This window comes from Falco punctatus, assembly GCF_963210335.1.
Source record: "Falco punctatus genome assembly, chromosome: 3".
Taxonomy (NCBI): Eukaryota; Metazoa; Chordata; class Aves; order Falconiformes; family Falconidae; genus Falco; species Falco punctatus.
Genome location: NC_137582.1, coordinates 66,345,079 through 66,360,480, shown reverse-complemented (window position 1 = coordinate 66,360,480; position 15,402 = coordinate 66,345,079). Strand labels below are relative to the sequence as shown.

Sequence of the window (15,402 nt, the reverse complement as noted above, 5' to 3'; positions counted from 1 at the left end):
ATATTTGACCAGAATTATTAATGCAGAAAAGCATCATAAAGGGAAAAGAATGTTTATTACTACCATAACAAGAAAGTATCAAAGCACTGGTCCATCAAAGCTATCAAGAGTTTTGATTTTAACATATTTAAGAAGCCTTTTGTTCAGATCCTATTTCAATCTGTTGGATTTAGCAAGAGTACAGTTGTATTAAAGGATTAAATAGCATTTAATTCAAATTGTTATGTTTGAAGGTTACACTGAAATCCTACCAAACTCAGTAGTATACTGTAGAAATACTACTCTAGGAATTCTCTCACAGAGAACAGTGTATCAGTACTTTATGTAGTTTGTACTTCAGCCCTTATTGAGAACATTCTGATTCTGAAATATTCAAGAATCTAATTTAATTCTTGATTAAATTTCTTTCATTTATTTATGCATTGAGCTCAGCAGCTTGTATTTGTATATTTTTCATAAGAATTGTCTTCTTCATTTGAGAAAACCTTTTGTTTCCATTAATAAGTAATTATCCCCACTACTAGAAGCCTGTTCTTTTTGTCTTATTCCATATCCTGGTTATTGACTCATGTAATGACTTGCTGATGGCTTGAAGAGACAGATAAGTATCTGTTGATTTCTCCCTGTCAAGATACCATGAAAGAGTTAGCCTGGTTAAAATATATTAACTGAACAGTCTCTGAGCTTTTTTTAACCCTATTTTTAAGTTAATGTCTCCAGACCTTAAATGACCTTGCAATGCTTTTTTTCATAAAGACATTTTTTAATATGGGATGGAGAAAGTTCAAATATGTATTAGTCAACCACAGGATATAAAATTTAAATGTCATGTCCTGTGATGTAGTGGAAATCCAGCTGAAGTTCTGATGGACTTTCTTGTTTCATAACTCTGACTCTAGGCTGCGGTTTTATTTTTCTTGCTAATTAAGGGCAAGTAGTTTTACACTGATGATGTTTTTTCTTTCTGTTCAGAATAGTTGGCTTATGAGGTGACACAAACTTACCTACACTGAACTGGTTAACTACTTCCCCTTAGTGTAGTCAAAGATATGCATGTAGATGTTTTTAACTGTTATGAACAGTCTCATTTTTATTTACTTTTGCCATGTAAGAAGTTAACTGTTGTTGCAGATGGCAAATGCCACTACATAAAAAGGTATATAAGCATATTTGTGCACAGTCATCATGTTGGGGACTTCGTTGTTCCCTGCCACTGGAGTACAAGGATGTCCTGAGGTTATGCAGGGAGAAAACTAGAACTTGATCAGGCTACTGCCATAAAGACAATAAAAATGTTTCTATCATCACATTAGCAACAAAAGAAGGGCTAAGGAGAATCTCCATCCTCTATTGGATGCGGGGAAAACATAGTGACAAAGTATGAGGAAGAAGCTGAGGTACTTAATGCCACCTTAGCCTCAGTCTTTAATAGAAAGACCAGTTCTCCAGGTACCCAGCCCCTGAGCTGGAAGATCGGGACTTGATGATGGTGAGATTGCATCTCAAATACTGTGTTCAGTTTTGAGCCCCTCACTTCAAGAGGGACATTGAGGTGCTGGAGCGTGTCCAGAGGAGGGCAGTGAAGCCTGTGAACAGTCTAGAGCACAAGTCTTATGAGGAGCAGCTGAGGGAACTGGGGTTGTTTAGCCTGGAGAAGAGGAGACTCAGGAGGGTTCTTATCTCTCTATACAACTACCTGAAAGGAGATTGTAACAAGGTGGGTGTCAGTTGGTTTTCCCAAGTAACTAGTGATAGGACAAGAAGAAATGGCTTCAAGTTGTGCCAGGAGAGGTTTAGATTAGATATTAAGAAAAATTTCTTCACTGAAAGGGCGGTCAAGCATTGGAACAGGCTGCCCAGGGAAGTGGTTGAATCGCCATCCCTGGAGTTATTTAAAAGATGTTGTATAGATGTGGCACTTGGTGGCATGGTTCGGTGTGGACTTGACAGTGCTAGATTAGCAGTTGGACTTGATCTTACAGGTCTTTTCCAACCTAAACGATTTATGATTCTGTGATTCTATTAATCTGAGCTTGTAGCTCTGTAGCATAGGATTTTGCCTGCTACTGTGGTAGAAGGTTAATGACAGATGCAGACAGCACTTTTATTTCTCAGAAAGATGTTTTAAGAAACTTATTAAACCTTTACAGGTGTAGAGAGGTCTTTTTCTGAGATTCAGAGGGTTCCTTCAGATTCTGATGCCAAATAATTGTATAATGCTGTAGATAGGGTTCTGTTTTTCAAGGAGGCTTTCTGACACAGAGCAATGGCTTCTCTTTAACAGAATTGCCTCCTAGATTCTAGAACAGTAGACGCCTATTCCAGTAAACTGCCACTTTCAGGCCTGTTTCTATTCAAAGCATGTCCCATTGACTTTACTGTGGTTCAAAGAAAAAAAAGCCCAATCTTTTCAAAAGTCCTGTTTCAGTCTTTGAGCTGTTAGATGGCTCTTCCTATTGATTTTTTTTTTTTTTTTTAATGTATATGTACATTTGTCCTATGATAAATGTTTTATTTCTTCAAGGTTGTGCTTCACTTTGTTGGGCCAGTGGTGGACAATTATCACTTCCATCTGCACGAAGTGCAGCTGGCAATTCATTAATGCATAGCGTCTTGAAATTGGCTTCCCAAGTGTCAAATGATAACAGCCCAGTTCAGCAGGTGGTCTTTTGTCTTCTTTCTAACCTTGCTCTGTCTCATGACTGTAGGGGCATTATTCAAAAGGTAAGTAAATAATATTCTTGATTTTAGGAATGTGATGGATGCTTTTTCCTTTTTAATAACCCTTCATATTTCAATATGGAGTGTCCTGTGATCACATAGACATGCTTCTGTGCGAATCAAAACCATTGTGTCCTCTTAGTTAGTTCTGTTATTGTTCCCAAATTGCAGTGTGTAATTTGGTCATATTCATATTCTGGACAGAAACAGCATATGGAATGGCACTATTTTTGCTACAGCTTGTTATAACTTCTCAGTTTCAGTGGGGTGTAAAATTTTTAATATCTATGTATGTTGATAACAATCACTAGTGGATCATGAAAGTAAGCATACAGTAGAACAAACTGCATGTGAGTAAACAAGAAATTAAATGTTGTATAAATCTTTAGGTATACTGTGTGAAACACAACCTTTATTAAATCTTTAGGTATACTGTGTGAAAAATAACCTTTATTAAAGTTATAGTTTTAGAGAAGGTGTCCTTTATGCGAGTAACTGGCTGTTAGATACAAATATATCCTTATTATATGAATGTAAGTACTGTCTTTTCCCTTCTTAATTTATATATTGAATGGTCCTTGCTCTATTTTATCAAATGCTCTTTGAAAAAATCTTTTTTAAATTTAACTTTGATCATTTAAATAAATTCAACACCTTGAAACAAGTCAAACCATGTAGAAAATCAGCTACAGCGATGACATGATAAAACTAGCTAACAAATCATACATTTAAAAGTGTGTTTGTTTTTAGCATCTTTAATAATTACAACAATTTGTTTCAATTTGCATTAACAATATTTTATGCTTGAACCTAATTAGCTGTTAGAAAAGGCGGGGGAGATACAAAACTTTAGTGGTGCTAATTATGTAAAATCTGGTCATAAGAGTTACAAAATTGCTGATAATCAATCTTTTTGATAGAAAATAAGACTTTGAGATCTTTTCTATGGCTGTTCTGTTCTGAGAATTGTTTTGGCTTTTGCTGTCTTCAGAGTTTCACTTTAATGTGATAGTCTTCGTTCTTTCTCCTGAGCTCTTTCTTAAGTGTAAGCAATGCTGAATTATTAATTCCATCTGTGAAAATTAAATTACCAATATTATATTAATGTGAAGAAAACCACAACAGAGTTTGTATGCTGGATCTTTTGCTTTTGTCCAGATGCCTGTATGACTTGTCGAAGGTTGGTGAGGTTGGGAGTATTTAGTCAAGGACTTTTTTCATCATAGGAATGTTACGTTAGAACATAACATATGGGAGATATACCCCTTGCAACTGGGGAATAGATTTTCACCTGCTCAGAATATCCTTAAAGTGGAGGCAAACCCTGAGACTGGGAAGCAGTAGTGTATGCCGTAACAACACACAGATCTTTTTCTTCAAAGCTTACAAAAATAGAGGGTGTCACTATTGCTGTCAGTGAAGGGGGGGTGGGGTGGTACAATTTAGATCATTGTGAGTCCCTTCCAACTTGCAGTGTTCTATGATTCTATGATACCTTTAACATTTGCTAATAACACAAGCCATAACAAATAAGGAATCAATAATACACTAGTAAGTAGTGCATTGATTCATTTAAACTGTTTCTAGCTTTTTTGGGGGCAGAAACACTAAATGCAAAGCAAAAAGCTTATGTAGTCATGGGAATTGGCCTTTAAAGAAATATATTGTGTTGAGTCAACTTTTATGTATCTACACAGCATAAGTTATTACAGAAGAAAATGTATTTACCATATTAATGTTTTAACCAAGATGGGGATTCTTTTTCATATGTAATTCTTTCAAAAAATCCTTGACTAATAATGGGTTCCCTGAAATACGTAAATTAAACATTAGTGCTAGTTTTTGATCAAGTATGCAGATTGGAAAGTCAAACAGCAGTGAACAAACCATGGAATACTATAAATTCTAATATCTATTTTCTCCCTTCTGACAGAGTAACTTCCTGCAGAACTTTTTGTCTCTCTCATTACCAAAAGGAAGTCATAAAAATTCTGGTAATGCGTCTACTCTTTGGCTAAAGCTGCTACTGAACGTATCTTTTGGAGAAGATGGACAGCAGATGATCATGAAGATAAATGGCTTTTTAGATCAGATCGTGGAAATGTGTAAATACAAACACAAGAGCAGCCAACATCTAGCACTTCTTATTCTACATAACATATGTTTTAGTCCAACTAATAAACCAAAGGTATTAGCTAATGGTAAGTATCTAAAGGGTATACAAGCTATTGTATTCTGAGAATATGGTGTCTTCTAGAATATTTTCATTACAGTTTGGGTTACTGACCAAGAACTCAATATTGTTATTTAGAAAAACAATTTTATAAAAAATTATTTTCATAGAAGTAATTACAGAACACATATTTTGGCAGAAAAGCAATTAAAATAATATATAGCAAAAGGAAAAGCAAATAGTTTTTGAAAAAATCAAAATTTATTGTGAGTCTGATCATTTGAATATAGTAACACATTGTGAATGAAAGGATTTTTGCAGTTTCTCCAACAGATAGTATTTCTTCTGGTGGGAGTGTGTGGTGGTGTTGAAGGATTCTTTGAGTCAGTCACTTTGAAATAACTGAAGTTCCTATCTTTCAGTTGAACAAAACCTTATCTCCTGCACGTCATGGGTATTAAGACAAAGAATTTTGTCTTTTCATGTGTGAAAAATGTTCATGATAATGATAGAGTTATAATCACGGCACGTATATTTGATGTAACAACATGCACAGAACCTTTTTCTCAGTTCTTTGTAAAAGGCATGTTTCTTTCCCCCATTTTATTGCAGAGAGCATGCTCCTGTCTCTTGTAAGTTCTCAGCAGGTTTTCCAGTGACCATACTTTTATTTTTTTCCTGCTGATTTGCTGCCTTAATTAAGCGTACATTATTCAGTTACATAATCTGTGAATTTTTATTATGAAGTGAACAAGCAAACTTGAAGAGTCTGGCTTCAGAGCAAGGCTAGGAAACGAAGGCATCTACAGTAAGGTGGCAAATATTTCTCATTGGTTACAAATCATCTACTAAGGAAAATAGAAGTGTCTTAAAAGCCACATCAGGATGGAAATTAATTGTGGCTGTTGGGAGTTATAAAACAGTTTCATGCCTTACTCAGTCCCTATGCATAGCTGATGGCTGTATGTAACATTCATGTTTTATTACGGAGGGCTTAATTATTTAGCACTGCTTGGTTTTGTTTTGCTATATACTTTTTAACGCTTCTTTCGATGTAGTCTACTGATCTCATGAGCATATTTCAATTTAAGAAATCTGATTATAAAGTTTCTGTAATTCCTCTGCTGTACCGATACTTGTCATGGAAATAAGTGTACTCCAAGCATCAAAATACTGAGATGTGCAAATATATTTGTGTGATTTTGATGACGTTTTCTAGCTGCATTTTTATTTTATTTTTCTCATTAGATAAAGCCATTGCAGTACTGTCTGCCTGTTTGGAAAGTGACTGTCATGCTGTTCAGAGAATAGGAGCAGCTTCACTTTGGGCTTTGCTTCACAACTATCAGAAGGTTAGTATTTGAGAAATACTTGAAAAGCCTGTAATGTTACTTCTATGCTGTAAACAATACAGTAACCTTTAAGTAAATAAAAATAAAGTTTACAGTAGCAGTTTTATTTTATTATTCTAATTGTATAGCTGCACAGGCTAAGAGGTTAAACAACAGGGTAAGGAAGCAGCTTGTCTTCTGTGATTTGTGACTACTCATATAAATGCAGTCTGTATGATAATATAGTCATATGCTAATTCTAAAACTCCCGCATTTCATGTTCTGCCAAATTATTGTAATTTTCTAAACATTGCTCTTAGAGTGAACATGTGACAGAGAAAGTCAAATTGTCATATTTTGTTTGTTTGTGTGTGCTACAGGCAAAAGTGACTTTGAAGAATCCATCAATAAGAAGAAGAATAGATGAGGCTTATTCGTTAGCGAAGAAGAGTAAGTCCTGCTTCCAAGTAATGTCAATTCTGTATTTTGCCATCAAGTAGATCATTAATACATTTCTATTTATATCATCACAATGTTTTTTTGTTGTGATACAAGTTTTTGAAAGGATACTTTTGTCTCTAAAATCACGAGTAATAATACGGTTTATGGTTAGGCATGTTAAAAATACAGATACAGAAAAATGCCTCTTGGTTAACAAATTATAAGTAAAACCTGAGGTAATTGCTAAGGTTACTCTGTAAGAATAGGTCTGATCGTGCCTGCTCCAAGATGCTTTCTTTGCACAGTACACTTCTGCATTGATTCTTAAATTTAGTGACAAGAAAAATGGTTCATTTAGCATTGACTTTGCTTAATACTGCTCAGCCTCACTGTGTTCAGCCACATAAGGAAGGGATCAGAAGAAATCATTGTGCCAGTCTTAAAATACTGTACCATGAGTTAACTGACTTTCAGAAAGCTTGAGTTTTTTGTTCAAGTAACTGAACATAACTGTCATTTGAATAGCTTTATACAAAAGGTTGCTATCTTCAGCTCAAGAGCATTAGTTTCGAAAGATGTTCAAACACTGCTCTGTAGCTGGAGCTTCAGTAGCTAATAATAGGTTTATTGGTTATTAGTGACATCAAGACTCTGATCTTGCAAAAACATCCAAATGTCTTATTTTAAGCTAATGAGTTTTCCTACCAATTCTGATTGCTCTGTAGATGTACTTAAATAGGTTTATCAACTGGGGGGGCTTATACCAGGTTCCCATGGTATGTTGCACAATCAGAAGTGCCACAAAATTTCTGCCTGTGCTGAACATTTATAGTATCCTAATAAGGAAATGTATTGTTGCTAGAACATCTCATGATAATTCTTCTGTACTGTCACCCAAATCCATTGATTTTGTCAATGTACTGTTGTTTCAAACTCATCTTTTACTAAGTCAATCATTAAACATAACATAATGCAACACTTCATATATTGGTAGTGTGTTAGTAAATAGACAAGTTTGTATTTTCTTCACAGCATAACTACCACTGATCAGAGATTTTTCAAAATATGTTGAATCAGTAAGGTAGGAATATGCAGCTTTTACAGACTAGCACCCTATAACATTAATCCCCATGTATTTATGTACTGCTTTAGAAGATAAAGTCCTAGACTGAAATATTGATTTTTGATTCAATAAACATTTAAATATCAAAATATTGAGTATGAAAAATTTTATGCAACAGTAATTGCTACAGTTTGCAGTCATGTGGAGCTGTCATCTATATTTTCCTGCCTTAAGGTTCTCAACTAGCCTACACTAATAAATCTTTGATCACTTTACAGTGACAATTGAACTAAAATGGTAGATTGTTCTGAGTGCAAGTGGGGGAATTTTTCAATATGGCTGTTGTTGTTTTACATTTCCCACTTTGTCCTACCCAAGGAGAAATTTGGGAAGAACAAGGCATGACCTCATTGTAACACAGCAGAATTGAAGGGCGGTTTTCACTTCTTTCTGTCACAACTAAGCCGGGGGGCTTGGAAAGCTGTGAAATTCTAGCCTTTAAAAACGAAAAACCAGACTTGGCGACATAAAATATTAGTACTCCATTTGCCACTTAATGTCTATAAGATCATAAAATTGCATGAATTCTAGCAAGGCATTCAATGCAGTCTTTGAAAAAGTAACTTTGCATTAAGAATCAACTAGAAATTCAAATCTTGTTTTTAATTCCTTTTAGCTATTCCTCAGCCAGAAGAAAATGAGCTACATGCCTACCATTTAAAATGCTTAGAGAATATAGTGCAGCTTCTTGATTGTTAATGATCATCAGATGACTTCTCATGTTGAAATTGGACAGCTTATTCAATGGGAGCCTGAAATGTAAAGAAAACGCTTCTAATTCACATATCTGTGGCAGCAGCATGTATGTTATGGAAGAAATTTATGAAGTCTTTGTGGAAGGAGTTCATCACTTTGAACCAAAGAAACTGGACTAACTGTGGTTCAAACTATATGTACTGTAATCCCAATGGGAAATTATAATGATGCTACAATGTGAAGTATGTACACAGAAGAAATGTACAGAGGAAAAGGATGTGAAAAGACAATAATTTTAAGAAATTGTGCATTGTAATTGTTACTGTAAAATATTAGAATTGCTGGTTTGCATTGGTCTTAATAAAGGACTTTTTAACTGAGATAATTTGTTGGTGGTGGATTGTAGATTGTAATGTTGCAGATGTGTACAGTGCATACTTATGTTCAGGAACTGAAGATGTTGGCAGTCATGTGTTAGACCTATTAGGTATGGAACAGCAAGGTGCGTGTTTTAATTTTGAGGGAATTTTAAGTTCAAACCGCTGTATTTTTTGAAGATGTTAACAATTGAAAAGGAGCTCTTGATTGATAAGACTATAGGTGACAGTTACTTTAACGTAGCAGTTTATTCAGAATATGGGGTACATGCATCAGTTAGTTATGTTACAACAGGGGTCCTCAAACTTTTTGAACAGGGGGCCGGCGCGTGGATGAAGTGGCAGGCAGTCATCTGCGGCTGCTTGGTTTCCCCCCCAACCCCCGGCGGGGCGGGGTGGGGGTGGTTTCTGTAAATACCGGGGGGTGGATTGAGGACCTTGGGGGGCCGTATCTGGCCTGCGGGCCATAGTTTGAGGACCCCTGTGTTACAACATCGTAGAAAATATTTGAGGCACAATCTGTTGACTTCCATTTTATAAACACTTAACACTTAAAATCTTTTCATTGAGGGGAAAAAACCAGTCTGTTATCCAGGACTGTATTTTCCTTGAACCTCTGCTATGTAACTATTGTCAGAAGTTTTTCAGTATTCTGTGCTAAATGGGTTTGAGAGGAAAATACACTGATGCCTGAACATGCCTGTGAAATATCTAGCAGGGTGTTTAGATTTCCCTCAACACATAAAATTTTTGTTTTATGCCAGGGACATACAAAAATGAGAAAATAGAAAGCAGAACGTGGGTACCATCTCTAAAAGAGTTGTAGCAAGGCCATGTCTACCTGTAATTAGTCTTTTTTTCCTAACCACGTGATGAAAGTATTTTCCACTGATAAAGGGGATTTTTTTTATGTGTGTGTTTTGTGATGCTTATAAATAATGTGTGACTTGATATTATTCAGCTGTTGTAAGTGTGATGCTTATAGTGGCTGGATTAAATTGTTACTAGAAATATTATTATCAGCTAACCTCTTGCTCCTCCACCAAACAAAAAGCAATGATAGACCACTACAGCCTGACTCTTTCCCACTTGATACATTATGTAAATATTGTAACTTGCAAAATTATGTGTTAAGTGCTGTCATGTTCGTCCCATAGTATTGCAGAACTGTGAGCTGCAGGGCAGGAGAGCACTTGACAGCAGGCAGCTGTCACTGTGTGGGCTTGATCGAGGGGTCTCTTCCCCTCAGACTAACAAGTGCCAAGTCTCTTCAGAGACTTACGTTTCAGCATACTAAACTCCAATAATTTCTTTCATAAATCAGGTTGTAAGTCAAAATGCAGATTGTTTGCCAGTTTGCTTTCTTTTTCAGAGACACAAAACGTGAGAGCACTCAATGCTAGATCAATTCCAATGGAAGTAACCACTCAGCAAGGATGATAAGAGCTCTTTCAGAGTATAGAAATACACATGGATCTAGTGAGGTGAAATAGTGCTATGTAGTTGAATGACTTCATTAACTGCAAGTACAACATAGTAAGAACATAGAAGAACTGGATTTTTTTTTAATTAAACATTTCTATTTTATGAAACTGTGTAATTTCTTGAAGAAATTATTCATATTGAAAATTCTGGACAAATTGATAATAAATGTGTTGTTACAGTAAGCCTTAGTGCAAGTGCTGTGTTTATCCCAAAAATGAGCATAGATCTAACTGCTGTTTTCTCAGCATTTTGCAACATTTCACAATTGTGGGAAGCAGCGGTAGTGGTGGCATAAGTAAGCACACCTGTTTGGTGTTGCTCCTCAGGAAAACCAAAACAATTTGTAGCCTCTAAGGGCATGTACATCAAATCTCTGTATTCACTTGTGTACAAAGTCTTCACAGAATACTTAAAACTTTTATCCTTCATGATTAAAGAAAGAGGAGTTTATGCATTTATTTATTTAAAGGACTGTACTCTGTCACCTTTTCCCTCAAAAATCAAGGCTGTACAGGGGCTGCATCCTGTCTTCCTGTGTGCTAATAAAGAGGTGGGTCATGAAACATGAATGATCCTATAATTTCTGTTCACCAGCACTTAGACTAGCACAATTGGCCTCGCAAGAAACTGTAGTCTTAATAGCTTTCATGAACGAAACTTAAAATATAGGGACCTCATTCACAGTTATATTTAATTTCAGAATTTTGGAGATGCATCTATTTTCAAGGGTGTGTTATTTATCATGTTTGGGTTTTCAAAGAAAATTAAATCCTAAATTACCTTCAAATTTTAAGAGCTGTAAAATCATTTCCTATCCTACAGAGGAAAGCACAATTAAAGTGGAGATGGATTCCCTGAATAGACTACAGGATTTAAAAGGTAATATTCAGCGTGCATCTAGTTTCTCTAATAAAAGTCTCTTGAAAATCCTTATCCAGCAGAACACAATTACCATTTGCACTAACTGCAGATATATCATGCTCTTACTTGGTTGCTTTATCTTTTATGATAGGTTTCTAATCAAGAAAGAAGTTATTTTAAATTCAAGAGGTATGTACATAAAATCCACTACAAATGAGGCATTCAGATTTTTCAAGACTGATGTGTCATCTATTGCATGTTCAAAACTTTCAAAGAGGTAATTTGTGCTTGACTGGTAAGATAATTAAACCTAAATAATTTAGTTTTGATTGTGTGTGTGTTCATGCTAATAGAGACATTAATTCATGACTTGCTGATGAAGTTTTCAAACCTTTGAATAACAGATTTTTAAGCCTAATTGAAAATGCTCAAAAAAAAGATACCATTTGTGAGAAAGGCACTATTTTTTGCTTTTCCAGCGATTTGGAACTATGGATTCTCCTCACTCAGTCATAGCAACTATACAGCCCCAGTGGAGTTTTTCATTGGTTTCTTTCTACATCAGACTTGCAAATTATGGTAATTACAGGCTTGTGGCTTCAGTGGAATGATGGAGCAGTACTGGCCGGACTGGGGAGGGGAATTTCATATACTGAGAGTTTGACCCTGCTTTATATAAGGATTTTCCTTCACAGTAACATAGACATTCCCGTGGCAGCTTCTCAAATCTAATTGTCTTTCAGAGAAGTGTTTTTGCTGTCTTTATGGGATAAAAAAAATGTTGGTTAGCAGACACCTGAAGATTGCTGTCCTCCAGGGAGTTGAGGGACACTCTACAGTTCACTTGAGGTTTTTTCTGGTTGTAAAAAAAGTATGATCCCTTCAAATCTTTCCCCCAGATGGCCTCCTAGGAGCTGCACAGCTGTGATAGCAGTCATACTGCCATTACTTTCGAAGAGAGTGAGTTGTTTCACAACATGTCAATCCTTTTTAGCTCATCTTGGCTCCTGGGCCACACTGTAGTAGATCTTTTCCCAGTCTGTAGCAAGTTGCTGGAGCTGTGCCATCCCCTGCCTTTCTGCAGGAGAACCCATCATCCTTGCTGCCACCGGGACTCATGCAGAATGTTCCCCTGGTCTCCAGCCATTAACCCTCTGCTGAAGCAGAGGAGGCTCAGTAATACACCACCTGTTGTGACGTTACACCGGGTGTGTTACAATTTCGTAGTCAGGCAGGTGATACTGCTCTAAAAAGCTTGTAGTCTGATAAAAAGCAAAAGGTAGATGATACAAAGGGGTTGAGAAAGCACAAAAAAAAAGCAGTGAAATGGTATTAGCCATCAAGACAGGTGGTGGCCACCCCGTACTGCCTGCCTGTTTTCAAGCACTGGAACTGGCTGCCCCAGAGGTGTTTAAAAAGTGTGTAGATGTGGTGCCGAGGGGCATAGTTCAGTGATGGACTGTGCAGTCCTGGGTTAACTCTTGGACTTGATGATCTCAAAGGTCTTTTCCAACCTAAATGATTCTATTCATGTGCATTCCTCATTTTTTGGTAGTCACCTGACTTCTGTGAGGCCTCTGGGCATTCCCCAAAACTGGTTAGTCTCCTCACTGTAACCTAAAAGGGTCTGGCCCATGGACAAGGGTCAGTCTGTGTCCTCTGGCCTCAGTGCCAGCTACCGTTGGGCACATCTTGTTTTTGCAACTGGCGTTTTAGATGCTGCAGATTAACCATAGGGATTTTACAATTCAGTTTGGCATTCAGCTGCATGTTCCCCTCGCCAGCCCTATCTCCACCACCACCACCTTTTCAAGAAAAGAAAAATGGGGTGGGAAAGCTGGTCCCATTTTCACTGGAAAAGATTTTTGCAGCACCTGCTTTCCTGCATCCAAAGCGTGTCAGTCTGTATTGGATTTAGAGCAAACAAACGTGCTCAGATTCACAAATGTACTCACTCTTCATAAACACATGGACCAGTTCTGAATGATTAATCTGGACGTTAGGTCATCAGTACAGCTTCTTGCTCACTTGCCAACAGGAATGAAGTTTTATTTTTTTAGATCCTGGTCCTTAGTGTTTTGTATGTGTGTGCAAGTCTGCTAAGCAGAATGTAATTTTAGTAGACATCAATACTGGATATGATTTTTGAGTATGAGTCTATAATTCTGTTCAAAATGGAAATGTTGGGAGACAGTTGGAGTTAGGTGGGGATTTAATAAATACATGATGGATCTGTTTGGAAACAAGTTCATTTTTTTTTCCACATAATTTTTATATTTCCTTTCCACTTCAGCTGAAAATACAAATAATCTAATTTATAAAGAAATCTCAGGAAACTCATAAGATTTTTGATTAATATTCAATTTTTGTTTTTTTTTTATTTTTTATATATTATTAAGATGTGTGTGCTTTTTCAGAGAATTTAATAAATTTTGAGTAATTTCAATGCTAGTATTTTTCTGCTTTTATTCTGTCTCTTTTCCTCTGTTGTGGATTCCTGACGCACCATTATCTACCTTCTAGATCCAATAACACATTATTCAGGGCCTAAAAATATAAATTCTTCCAACTAGTGACTATCAAATACATGAATCTTAAATTTGGTTTGGCATTTTTAATTCTTCAGATGAACAATTATGCTATTTAAATTATCGACCATTGTTATCATGCTAACCTGAAATAGAATGGTGATTTTTTTAAAATTAAAGCAGAACCAAACACATTTCAATATTCCTTGTTGTTTTATTGGAAAGTACATGCAGTATTACAATTTTTTTTATTGCTCTTTTTCTAAGCAACATCTGTTGTTTTGTTTGTTTTCCCCAATTTAAAACCAACAGTCGCATGATTTTTTTTTTTAAAAATCTGAGTTTAACAGTAATTCTAACTACCAAATACAACTAATGATTTTCAAGAAGCTAGCAGGGAAGTGTTGGTGTGTGGTTTTACAAAGCACGGGTGATGCACACAAACCCGTTTTGGTATTTCTAACCTGTCAGAGATATACCCTGCAACTTGTAGAACATGCTTTTCTCTGCAAAAAGCTGAGAACTTTGATAACCTTGCTTCCTTCCCTTGCAAGTCCATTGCAAGAAGTTATAATAAATAGCTGTGACAGTTATCACAAGCAAAACCATTTTCTTAATGCTGAATTATGCGTTTTAACAATGGTGCAATGTTCTGAGTACTTTACCCAAACATATCACTGTATGCGGTTAGTGCCTTCAACCTGAAAGAAGATTTCATTATTTGTTTTGGAATAAACTTGTTTAATAAGTATTTTGTAGCAAACAAAACATTTCCAAATGTGGAATCTGATGTAGCTGATGTGATAACCGAAGACTGTTTCTAATGTGTGGCATTTTGTTTACTTGGATGCTATGAGACATTACAGGGTATGGTGGAAATAAAAAAACAAAACACACTACTTTCAGAATTGAAATAAGCAGTATCTTCAGAACTCAAGCTATTTCACAGTAAACTTATGCTAGCCCAAGTCTTGTATGGCTGAGATCACAAGCCATGAGGACATAGAGTTGAAGTTAACTTCAACTCTGGTAGGACAGACTGCATTCACCCAAATCTCTTAAAAAGACACACTGGTCAAAGACTACTGATTCACTTTATTTAGGGCAGTTTATTGGGTCTGGCTGAGCCCCCCAGGAGCCCTCCCAGCGCTGTGCTTGAACTGGTGGCTGGAAAGGTGGCGATAACACACCAGTGCCCTGACTGCTGCTGGGCAGAGCTCACAGGGCATCAAGGCTGCCTCTCCAACCCCCCACCGCCTCTCACCAGCAGGCTGGGGGTGGGCAGTATCTTGGGAGGGGACACAGCCAGGACAGCTGACCCAAAGTGACCGATGGAGTATTCCATGCTATATGATGTCTGCTCGGTTATGAAAGCTAAGAGGAAGGAGGAGGAAGGGGGCATTTATTATTTATGATGTTTGTCTTCTGGAGCAGCTGCTGGGCATACTGAATCCCCGCTTCCCAGGAAGTGGCTGAACATCACCTGCTGATGGGAAGCAGAAAATAACATCTTTTGTTTTCTTTTACTTCTGTGTATGTGACTCTTCCTATTGCTTCATTAAACTGCCTTTATCTTGACCCACAAGGTTGGGTGACCCACCACAAGCAGGAAAGCTCTGATTGAATGCAGTTTCTAAATTTATTGATAAGAAGGAAAAACTGCAAC

General features: G+C 36.6%; 1 protein-coding gene across 4 annotated transcripts in view; it reads left to right on the top strand.

Annotated features, from left to right (window-relative positions):
- Positions 1–8,870, top strand: part of RTTN (rotatin) — a 94,809-nt gene extending 85,939 nt beyond the window's left edge. For all 4 annotated transcript variants that reach the window (XM_080381142.1, XM_080381143.1, XM_080381144.1 and 1 more), the window contains 5 exons: positions 2,525–2,724; positions 4,655–4,922; positions 6,143–6,246; positions 6,606–6,675; positions 8,406–8,870. In XM_080381142.1, coding sequence (XP_080237268.1) covers positions 2,525–2,724; positions 4,655–4,922; positions 6,143–6,246; positions 6,606–6,675; positions 8,406–8,488 — 725 coding nt within the window. In that variant the 3' untranslated portion in view covers positions 8,489–8,870. The remainder of the gene's footprint in view (positions 1–2,524; positions 2,725–4,654; positions 4,923–6,142; positions 6,247–6,605; positions 6,676–8,405) is intronic.
- Positions 8,871–15,402: the final 6,532 nt, after the last annotated feature.